At 43.6% G+C, this 12,234-nt stretch overlaps 1 protein-coding gene across 1 annotated transcript; it reads left to right on the forward strand.

Moving 5' to 3' along the window:
* The first annotated feature begins 1,502 nt into the window (after positions 1–1,502).
* Positions 1,503–11,560, forward strand: PDIK1L (PDLIM1 interacting kinase 1 like). The gene is made up of 3 exons (XM_044671354.1): positions 1,503–1,577; positions 5,623–5,924; positions 10,445–11,560. Exons 2-3 carry the CDS (start codon positions 5,640–5,642, stop codon positions 11,183–11,185), a joined length of 1,026 nt encoding a protein of 341 aa, XP_044527289.1. The 5' UTR covers positions 1,503–1,577; positions 5,623–5,639; the 3' UTR covers positions 11,186–11,560.
* Positions 11,561–12,234: the final 674 nt, after the last annotated feature.

Genomic DNA, 12,234 nt, shown 5'->3' on the forward strand with positions numbered 1-12,234 from the left:
GACTTTTGGCTCCTATGCAGCTGGAAGCTTTTATCAACTGTTTTAATAGAATGACTGATGGTCAGAAAAACTATGGATTTCTGACTGGTAGAATGGCTAGCCCTTGACTTATGACTGAGTATTGGAATGACTTTTAAATACTATCTTCTCCAAGGATCCTTTCTTGAGCCTTCTTCACAATGGTGCCTCCCTCATCATCCAACAATGATCTGGTCTATATTATGCCAGCAACATTGTTGTTTGCATGTTGTCCTTCACTTAGATGGGGAAGTCCTTGAGGGCAGAGCCTTTCTTTCTGTCTTTGCATTCCTAGCACCTAGCACAGTGCCCAGCACACAGTAGGTGCTTAATTAATGCTAAGTGATGGTTGGGGATAGTGATGGAACACAGGTCCTGGTACACAGAAGGCGCTTAGTAAATGTTGGCTGATTGTCAGAAGCAAGCTTCAGTCCCACACCAGGTGCGCAGATCGGACCATGCACTACCCGGAGGCACCCACGGGAAAGGCTGCTCCGGGAGGAGGGGAACCCTGGCAGGTCAGCTCTGGAGCCTCGCAGTAATGCTGCTCCGCTGCACTAGCGCGGTCCCTCCGAACAGGGAGAACAATGAGGCCCCTGCATCTTTAAGGGAGATACCAACGCGCCGCCGGGAAGGGGCGGGGGGCAGGGGGAAAGGGACCTTCCCAGACTGAACGCATTTTGCACCGGGCCTTAGGCCGCAGCATCGGATGCCGAGCCCTTGGGAGCATGGCTCAGTGACAAAAGGCGCTCTTCTCCAGGGACCCCCCCCCCCGACAGGGCGAATGCCGGTCCTTCCCGGCCGGGGCCGTGACTCCTCCCGGGACCCCCTCTTCCCGAGCTTCGAAGGCGTCCGCATCCCGCCGCAGAGGAAAATGCAAAAGGCATTAAGCTGGGACGAACGCAGCGAAAAAGCCAACCGCACGGTAGGTGCCCGAGCGGGGACGAGCAAAACGGCTCCGCCCTCAGCGTGGCGAGAGGCCGAAGCCCAGCCCCCTGCAAAGCAGGGGGAAGCTGGGTTGGGCTGACCTCCCGGAGCGAGCGGTCCGCAGGCCTCTAGGTGCCTGTGGGAAATAGCCTCCTAATAGAGGAGGCGATCAAGCCCCGCGGGTGCCCTCTTTCCCCTCCCCTCTGGCCCAGGTCTGGCCACCCCTGCGGGGAAGGGCGCGAGTGGTTCGTTCCTCAGCGCGTGCACTGCGTCCGTCTCCAGGTTCCGAGGCCCAGCTAGAAGCGGGAGCTTCGCGCCGGCGGAGGGAGGCTGGCGCGAGGGTTCTTAGGCACCAAGAGGAAGGAGGGAGGCGGGGAAAGGTCGCCGGCACGCATCTGCCCAATAAGAGAAGCCGCTAGGAAGGCGCTCGCCCAATGAGGGAAATCGCTCGCGCGGCCGAAGCGGGAGGTTGGGGAGAGAAGCGAGGTTGGGTCCGCGAGCTGGGAAAGGGGGTGTGTCCGCACGCGGGGGCGCGCGCCGGCCTCGGACTGGCTGCGGCGGCGGCGCGAGGATCCCGATAATGGCGGCCTGCAGAGCCCGGGAGAAGGAGAGGCGGCGACGGCGACCCTGAGGTAAAAAAGCCTCCCGGCCCAGGGAGGAAGCCCTTCGCTTTCTGCCTCCCAGGTCCGCCTGCGTGGGCGGGCCTCCGGCGCCCGGGGGTCTGGGCCGTAGCCCTGCTGCCTTTCAGGCAGGCGGCCCGGCCCCGGTCCGGCCCGGGCCGCTTGCCTGGAGCGAGATGGCCCTGGCTCTCCCCCCACCCCCCTTGACCTGACAGCCCGGTGGCTTCGGTCCGGGCCACGCTGCCCACCTTCTCCCCCGGGTCCAAGAGCTCCATGTGACCTTGGGCCTCAGTTTCCCCCTCTATAAAAGAAGGGGCAGCGGGCGGCGGTCGCTCTCGGGATTCGACCAGGCCCCTCTCCATCTCCTAATACTGTTCTACGTTCCGAGGGTCCTCCCTGCCCTGACATTCTCCGCCCAGAGGCCCCGACTGGCCCTGGCATTCAATGCTCCGCTGTTCCTACCCCGGCGCTCGCATTCCATGCTCCCTTGCCCCCACCCCACTCTCAGGGATGCCCTGGGACCCCCGAGTTTCCCCTCCTGTCACCGTGGAGTTGCGTGGAGGGGAAGGAAAGGGGAGTAGGAGAGGGGAGGGCCGGACGCCTTAGCCAATGAGCGGGGCCCGGAGGCAGCGGAGTGCGGAAGCGAAGTCCTTAGCCCAGGCAGGTGCCTGCCTGCCCTCCCCGCCAGCGTTTCGCTGGCCATTGGCCACCGTGCCGAGACATACTGACCGCAACCATAGGGTGCGGGCTGTGTCCGGCGCCGACGACCCTGTGGATCTGGGACACTGTGCTAGGACCCACGTCTCCTTGGACAAGTTAGGGCGCCCGAGTGCTTTCCGCCCTCCCCCCCTCGGGGTGGCCGAGGAGATCCAAGAGATAACAGGTGTAAAGCGGTTTATCACCTGCAAAGGGCCATGGAACTTCAGCTGTGGCTGTTAGCCGAATCCCGGGCGCTCCCTCCTCTCTAGCTTGCTTGTACATGGTTGTGTGCGTGTTGTCTTCTCCCATTAGACTCGGAACTTCGGGGGAACATGCACTATCTTGTGCCCCTCTCTGCTTCCTCAGGGCTTAATTTAGCACAAAGTAGATGTTTAATAAATGCTTGTTTGATTTTTTTTTTTAACTCTTGCTTTTTGTCTTTGTATCAGTTCTGAGACAGAAGAGCTGCAAAGCCTAGGCAGTTGAGGTTAAATGACTTTTCCAGGAAGTGTCTGAGGGCACATTTGAATCCAGGTCTTCCTGACTCCATCCTGGCTCTTCTGCTACCTAGCTGCCCCTACTACATTGTTTTTCAAAAATTCAGAATGGCTAAAAGCTGAAGAAAAAAAGTGTCAACTTTATATAAGACTACAGCATTCAATATTTTATTTTCTTTTTTAAAAACCTTAACCTTCTGTCTTAGAAAAAAATGGCAACGGTTATGCCAATTAGGACTAAGTGATTTGCCCAGGGTCACACAGCTAGAAAGTGCCTGAGGTCAGTTTTGAACCCAGGTCCTTCAGATTCCAGGTCTGACCCTCTATCCACTGTACTATCTAGCTGGGACAGTAAATGCTTATTTTGAAGTGACTTGCTTATGATCAGATAAAGGAATATCTGAGTTAATTAATATGGACATTTTAGGCTGTGGTCAAAGCACATAGTAATCACTGAAATGTTTTGATGACTGTTCGAAAGCATTTTATGATAAACACGGTTTTTTTCTATTTTATTCCATTAATAATAAATATTTACATAGCACTTACAGTTAACTATGTTCATTAACACTGAGTAAGAGATACTATGTAATAAAGTAGTTAGACATTCTCCAACTACTATTGCAAAAATATTAGCTTTGTGCTTTATACTAAATACAAACAGCTACTTTTTGTTGTAGTAAAGTGATAGTACATTCACTGATAACAATATGGGTAGTGGAAATAGCTCTTGACAGTCAGAAGACCTCAGGTTCAAATTCTGGTGGTTTGATTTACTATCCTATGACCTTGAAGAAGTTACTTGGACTTTTCAGAGTCTCAGTTTCCTTATCTTTTAAATTTGGGGGGGGAGGTTGAACTAAGGTCTTTTATAACCCTAAATCCTATGATCCTGATTAGTATTGTAAACATTATTAGATTCTTTCAAGCTCTAAATTTGTATTGAGAAAAAGAAACTGAAGATCAGAGAGGGGAAGGAACTTGCCTGGTGGTTTGTGGCCCAGCAGGAATTGCAACCCAGCCCTTCTAAAGCCAAAACCTGGGTTCTTTTCATGACTCTGGGTAATAAGTTAACTTTTGACTTGGCGATACCAACAAACAAAGGGTTTGGCATTGCTGATTGACTGTTTTACATCTTCAAAGGAATAGAGAAGCAAGTCCCAGGTGGATTTCCAGGTAATACAGGAAAAGGAGTAGAAATAATTTAGTATGGGAAGAAAAGCCTGTGTCAGATTACTGTGGGGCTTTACAAAAAGGAAAAAGAGAAATTTGAAGGGCTTGTGGAAGATCAGATTGAAATGGGAACAGTTAAATTTTGGGACTTTAGTTCTCTTTTCAATAATCTCTAGCGTTTTCCTTAATCTTCCCTTCACTCATGCCATCTACTACCCAATTCCCAAATGACATCATCCAATGATCATTTATTGTTCTTATAGGATTATCAGAGAATCATAGAGTTAGAAGGGGGACCTAAAAGGCCATGATATCTAACCCTCTCATTTTACAGATGAAGAAACTGAGGCACTGAGATGCCAAGTGACTTGCTTAAGGTGGCAGCTAGTAAGTATGAGAGGTAGGATAAATACCCATGTCCAGTACCCTTTCTCCATGAAGTATCTCCTAATATACTACAGGCTAAGCAAAGGAAAGAAAGTATAAATCTAGATTACTCCCTCAAATTTGTAGGAAAATGCTAAAATCTTATTACAAGACTCTGTCATTCCACACTGATGTTGTGTTGCCAAAAATGCCCTAAAATAAATGTTTATCTTTCAACAAAATAGGATGAAGAAACATTGTTTTCTATGATCCCCAGCTTTCAACTTAAAGAGGGATAGATCTCAATCCTCTTTTAAAACCAGATTTTCATTTTTTCCCCTGGAATCATACCAGATATATAAAAAACTAGAACTAGAATTGACATCTCCACAGTTACCGGCTTTGTTCCTGGGCAGTGAAAACAATTGGGTTTCAATGCCATGAATAGTCAGTTTCACTTTCAGACACTGAAGCAAAAAAGTTAGTTATTTATGCTTCTAGCACTTCAGGGTTGGGAGGGGGAGGGGAAAGCAGGGAAGTAAATTACAACTTCCTTGAGTAATAGCTTAGTAGAAAGAGCACTGGACCAGAGACCCAGCTTCTCTGGTTATTACTCTGTGGCCTTGGACAAATCATTTCATATCTCTGACTTCATCTGTAAAATGGAGATAATAATACTTACAAGGTTGTTACAAGGAGCAAATGAGATTATTCAAAGTGCTTTTTAGAAACATTTCTAAAACTTCTATAAAGTTTAGAAACTAGAAATTTTCTATTAAGTTCACTTTATAGACTATATAAAGGAGATATATGAATAATATGTAAAGAATATATAGAGTTCACTTTATAGAAAATTCATTATAGAAAAGCAAGCTATTCTTTAGTATTCTTGAGGAATGGCCATTTCTTTGGCAGTCAGTAATTAAATTTAATGCAATTTAGTATTCTTATTGTTAGTATCATTTTGTTGTTATGAAGCAGGACATTCAGATTTATAGAAAGAGCAGTGAATTTGGAGTCTGGAGCCTTGGGTTTCAATACACCCACACTATTCTGTGACCTTGTGCAAGCCACTTAACCCTCTCTAAGCTTCAATTTCTTCATCTAGAAAATGGTGATAAAAATATCTAAAATTCAGAGAATATAAATAGATAATATATAAAGTACTTTAAAATGCTATAGAAATATCCATTAGCCTTAACTCTTGCATATTACAGGAGTTATTGATATTTTCAAATAAAATAATGTGGTTATAATTGAAAAAAAAAAGCTGCCCTGAAAATATTGTTGAGTTCATGAGAGCACTCCATTGGTTTTTCCAGAAACCTTGACATTGAAGATGGTGAGTAGCCAGCCAAAGTACGATCTAATACGGGAGGTTGGCCGAGGCAGTTATGGTGTGGTGTATGAAGCTGTCATCAGAAAGACTTCTGCTCGGGTTGCTGTGAAGAAGATTCGATGCCATGCCCCCGAGAATGTTGAGTTAGCTCTCCGTGAATTCTGGGCGCTTAGTAGTATCAAGAGCCAGCATCCCAATGTAATTCACTTGGAAGAATGCATTTTACAGAAAGATGGCATGGTGCAGAAGATGTCCCATGGTTCCAACTCATCTCTTTATTTACAGGTAGGTGTGGTGACTTTCACTCAAGCTGTACTCCAAGGCCATATCCTGGCACTGGCACAGAGTCGAGCCTGAGTTCTTAAAGACTGCCATCTAAGTCCAGAAGTCTTTGAGGATGAGCTCTTCCAGAGACTGTGGGATCTTTTGTCCAAAACTAGCCATGCTAAGTGCAGAGAGGCTTATCACTCAAAGGCTTGTCCCAGTGTGATAAATCTCATCTTTTAAAGACAGTACTGGGGAAGGGGGGGGGGGGGGGGGAGTAGCTGGGTAGCTCAGTAGCTCAGTGGTTTGAGAGCCAGGCCTAGAGATGGGAAGTCCTAGGTTCAAATCTGGCCTCAGATACTTCCCAGCTCTGTGTCCCTGGGCAAGTTACTTGACCCCCATTGCCTACCCTTACCACTCTTCTGCCTTGGAGCCAATACACAGTATTGACTCCAAGGTGGAAGGTAAGGGTTTAAAAAAAAAAAATAAGCACCAGTGGAGGAGGTATCATCATTCCCCTCCCCAAATAAAATAGCAAATCCTGGAAGTATTAAAATATGTATATGTTGAAAAGGGGAACAGGAATGAGAGGTGTGAAAGGCTAAAAGGAATTCCTCTTTTTAAATACAGGTGTCTTTATAGTTTGGAATAGGCAAGCAGGCAGGGTATGCCAAGAATTCACTAGCTGTTTAAAAACACTGTTCTATTTAAACCTGTGATGCAGACACCTAAGAATAACTTAGCCACCTGCTGTCCCATAGTACTTGCCAACCTGTACCAGATGAAGAGCTAACTTGAGAATTCGGCAGGTCTGCTCTTTGGGAAGTGCCTTTGGTGAGCTGGGAATAACTGAAAAGGAACCAATTTCTGCAAGCAATAGCCTTACTTAACTCTAGGAAATTGGGCACCCTTGATTTGGATCAATAACTTAAACATGAACTTGATAATTTCAGAGAGTTAATGCAATCCTAACCATGTTAAATTTAATGAATTCTGTACAGCCCTAATCCAGAATTTTCTCTTTAATAACGAGACGGGTCACATGAACACACAATCAAAGAGCAGAAAAAAATTTATAAGCCAATGTATGTCAGAGGTCAGAACCTCACTGTAGTTTGCCACTTGTCGAATAGCAACAAGAATTAAAGGAGGCACTGATAGTTATGACTCAAAGAATGACCTCCAGAGGCTAAGGGTCCTAGCAGGGGAAAAAAATACTTCTTTTATAAACTGAATGCTTGGAATTTTGTCAGTAAATGTAAAATTTATTGCTGAGTGAATAGCTGAGTGAAAATGACTTGCCAAGAGCCTTCAAAGTTAGAGCAAAAGAGAAAAACAAACACATTCACCTGTATAAATAGAAACATGCAGGCTTTATTGTATGTTTAGCAGTTGGCGATATTAATCTAGAAAAGTAAATTTCTTAAATACACAGTGGTCTTCTATGTTCTCTTAGAAGATAATGAGTAAAGAAAAACACCTTCTTAAACAAACTCTTAACTCCATGTCTTTTTATAAGTGGTCCCCCATGTTTGGAATTCACTCCCTCATTTCCACCTTCTAGAATTCCTAGCTTCTCAGACACTTCCTAGTTGTGTGACTCTCAGCAAGGCACTTAGCTTGCATCTGCCTCAGTTTCCTTAAATGTAAAATGTGCATAATAATGGTAGTTGCCTCCCAGGGTTGTAGTGAGGGTCCAATGAGATATTTGTAAAATACTTATTCCCTTGCTTTCCCCCTTTCTGTTATAGCAAAGCTCAGGTGCTACCTTCCTATGAGGAACCTTTCCTTATCCCCTTCTCTCCCCTGCAATTCCTAGAACCCCCCACACTTTTTTTAACCTTTACTTTCTGTCTTAGAATCAATACTGTATATTGGAAAAAGAGCAGTAAGGGCTAGGCAATGGAGGTTAAGTAACTTGCCCAGAATCACACAGCTAAGAAATATCTGAGGCTAAATTTGAACCCACAACCTCCCTTCTTGAGGCCTGGCTTTCTCTCCAGTGAGCCACCTAGCTGCCCCCCCACCCTCAACCTCAAACACATTCTAAAGAAACTTTGTATTGACTTTCTTGTGTACATAGGATATGCCTCCATTAGAGTATAAGCCTCTGGAGGATAGGACTTTTTTTTCTCTGTCTCCAGCTTCTCCCAGAGGACTTAGCATGTGTAAGGTGTTTGTTGAATTGAATTAGTCACTATCCTAGAACTGTACTGATTATGTAGGCTGACTGTTGTACTTCTCAGGCAGAAAGTATTGGAAGCATGCTTGTCATCTTTCCCTGTGTGGGTAGAGATAGATTGAACCTTTGCAGTGCATTGTAAAGACCACTATGCTCATTTTCTTCTGGACTATAAAAGGAAAAACATTTGAAACAAAAGACCATTCCTAGTACGATGGGGTCCAAATTTTAACTGTGTTGTAACAGAAAGTGTACTAGATTTGGAGGAGACCCAGCTTCAGATCCTAACTCAGCTACTTACTAAGAGAGCAAGCCAGGAAATAGGCAGCTTCATAGCGATCACTTCTAACCAAAGCAGTTTGTTTTGTGGGAATGAGGGCCCAGAGATAGAATGTAAAATCAGAAGAGATGCTGGATCTGGAGTTTTCATCTTGGCAAAGGCATGAATGATGAGAGTACAGCTAGGAAGGGGAAGTGAATCAGCATTTATCTAGTGCCTGCTATGTGCCAGGCCCAGTGCCGAGCGATTTACAAACAGGAGCTCATTGCATAAACTTGACTTTTCTTCCCATCCGTTTTATCTTTCTTACTGAAAAACACATGCAAGGCTATCTATGAAGACATTTTTCTTTAGAGGAAATTTATACACAAGTAGGTAGGGTTTGACTAGATGCCTTCTGAGGTCCTTTTGACTCTTAAGATTTTGCGATTTCATATTGCATTTCCTTCGGCAGGATCCCATTTTGGAGATGGGTTATGAACTCTGTTTTTCTACAGGAGCAAAGGAGATTAAGATGCTCTATCTCTCAGTTTTGGGGTATTTTTCTTTGCCGGTCCCCCATGCCTGGAATGCTCTCTCTCTGTTTTGTCTACTGACCTCCCTAGCTTCCTTATAGTTCCAGCTAAAACCCTATCATTTACAATGAAGTCTTCCCCAATCCCTATTATATATTTGTTGGTGAAACTCAGCTGAATGCCTTAACTTTCTAAACCTTTTTCCTTTCCTAGTCAAATATGTGTGTTTGTGAAGAACAACATAAAATTTTTGTTAGATATGTTCTGGGAGCATAATGTAGTATCTCATTGCCATTGGAACAGTAGTACACACAGTATAGTGGTATATTATCACAATTCCCCGTCTAGACTAGTTTGATGGCTTTAGTAGATGGAGCACTGGGCTTGGGCTCAAGAAGACTCAAGTTCAAAACTACCATTACCCTGGACAAGTCACTTTACCTCTCTTTGATTCATTTTGCTTGTCTGCAAAATGGGGATAATAATACTGCCCATCTCTCAGGAGGGCTTTTGTAATGAGAATTGAATGAGATAATATATATGGAAAGCACATTGGAAACCTGAAGCACTTTATAAATGCTGGCTATTGTCATCATAGAATGGTAGAACTATAAGGCATCTTACAGACCATCTAGTTCAACTTTCTGTTTTATAGATGGGGAAACAAAGGCCCAGAGAAGCTAAGGTAAATGTTTTCGATTATTTTTTTAGATCAAGATATTGAATATAGTTGAAATTAATTCATCATATGTCTAAGAAAAAACTTAGTTACAGGCTTAAATAGTTTCATTTGAATTTCTAATACAAATTTGATTTTTTAAAAAATAGATTTAAAAAATACTCAGTGACCCTTTAGGCAAATGACAGAATGTTTACATTTTTTGCCTTTATAACATGATAGTAATAATATGTTAGAATTAGAATGGAACCTAAGGGACCATATCAGATAGCTTTCTGATTGCCTAGAGAGGACCAGTGACTTACCTAAGATCAGATAGCTAGTAAGTAGCAGTACCAGAATACAAACCCAAATCTTCTAACTTTTGGGTCTAGTGTTCTTTCTATTATGCCACACTGCTTCTTGGGCTTCATTTGCTTTATTCAGTGAATTCACAAACACTTAACTTCTACAACAGATAACCTTAGGGCAAAGCACTCTTAGAACTTGCATGGTATATGGAAAGTTCATTGTTTGCTTATATAATATTTTCTAAGCAGATCTTCTGTCCTAATTGGCAGTCTACCACCAAGTATAATTTCTGAAAGTCAGGTTTTCAAGAAAGTTGTTTGCTAGCTGAGTGGGATTCAGCACCACTGAAGAGCAGAAATGTGCTAACCAGCTAGTTCTTGACTCAAAGTGATTTGGTTTATGTTCATTAAGGTAAAAAATGTACTATGAGGAAACATGGACACTTGAAATTATGCATATATGAAAAGATTAAACTCATCAGAATTTACCAGGCTTCCTTATAAATGAAAATTCTGACAGTTTCCTGTTTTCTTATGATAGAATTGTGTATCCTTTGCAAAAGATGACTGAAAACTTTTTTTCTCCTTGTTACAGCTTGTAGAGACTTCATTGAAAGGAGAAATCGCCTTTGATCCCAGAAGCGCCTATTATCTGTGGTTCGTGATGGATTTCTGTGATGGAGGAGACATGAATGAGTACCTGTTATCCCGGAAACCCAACCGGAAAACTAACACGAGCTTCATGCTTCAGCTCAGCAGTGCTCTGGCTTTCTTGCACAAGAATCAGATTATCCATCGTGACCTCAAGCCCGATAATATCCTGATTTCTCAAAGCCGGTTGGATACAAGTGACTTGGAACCCACGCTGAAAGTGGCTGATTTTGGTTTGAGTAAAGTTTGCTCTGCTTCTGGGCAGAACCCAGAAGAACCTGTCAGTGTAAATAAATGCTTCCTTTCCACTGCATGCGGAACAGATTTCTACATGGCTCCTGAGGTTTGGGAAGGCCATTACACGGCCAAAGCAGACATCTTTGCCCTGGGGATTATCATCTGGGCCATGCTGGAAAGGATCACCTTCATAGACACAGAGACCAAGAAGGAGCTCTTGGGGAGTTATGTGAAACAAGGAACTGAGATTGTGCCTGTAGGGGAGGCCCTTTTGGAAAATCCTAAGATGGAACTGCTCATCCCTGTGAAAAAGAAGTCCATGAATGGTCGGATGAAACAGCTGATTAAGGAAATGTTGGCTGCAAACCCTCAGGATCGTCCAGATGCATTTGAGCTAGAACTTAGATTAGTCCAAATTGCTTTTAAAGATAGTGGCTGGGACACGTGACACATGGATTGCTGGGAAACACCTTGGATGACATGCTGCTTCTGTCTGAACAGGGATGCAACATTTTTGTGGCAGAAAAAAAATGGAATACATAAGACTAAACTCCTACTGACGAGTTTAGATTTTACTGTGTTTTTTTTAAGGTTTTCTTAAGTCTGAGTCAGCCATTTTGTTAGTATGTTTTAAATGTGTATTACCAATGTGTGTGTAAATTTTTTAAAAGACCATTGGTAGAAATTTGACAGGAAAATTCTGTAAGAGCCAAGGAGAGATGAGAGTCCAGGTTTTCTGGGAATATGTCACAAGTATTTTAGACATTCCTTGTCAGTATTAGGAATTTCCATAGAAATAGTGGTTTACATGCTGGTCATGCAAACTGTGAGGCTTTGTAAAGTAAACATATATGTATATATTTATGTATATGTAAGTACGTGAATGTGTGCATTTTGCATTCCATATGAAGAAAATGCCACTTCTGTCTGTTTAAATTATTTGATGTGGGTTTGGGTGTTTGGGATTTGCTGGTGAATTCAGTGGTGGAAAAATAAATGAGACACTTTTTCCCAACTTCCTCCCTCGATCCCTCCCTCTGATGAAATTGTGCTAAGTTTTATTTTTGTATTATGATGAGACTTTTTTGAAAAAAGCACCATTTTGGAGGGTCTGATAAGACTGCCCTGCTTGGACATAAAAGAATATCAGAGTGTTCTAACAACATGCAAAGCTGTTGAGATATGCTTAAGCTAAACTCTCACAGTCTGGTACTTTGTAGTTGAAGGAGTTAATTACAGCATCGTGCTGTCGTGTGGTAGCAGGTTGGCAAGGTCATTAATCATTCAATCCTACACTCCTTTAGGTCACCAGGCACTCAGTTAACCAATTAGACCATAGCATCAGGACATGTCTCTGCCTGTTGCATCTATAATCAGGCATAAACTTGAATACAAGATTGTTGCCGTTCTGGAAATTTGGTATTAATGAAGTTTCAGTACTTGATTCAATGACTTTTGGGATCTGGAGACATTGTCTAAGGTTCACAATTATGAGGT

The sequence above is a fragment of the Gracilinanus agilis genome, chromosome 3 (genome assembly GCF_016433145.1).
Source record: "Gracilinanus agilis isolate LMUSP501 chromosome 3, AgileGrace, whole genome shotgun sequence".
Lineage (NCBI taxonomy): Eukaryota > Metazoa > Chordata > Mammalia > Didelphimorphia > Didelphidae > Gracilinanus > Gracilinanus agilis.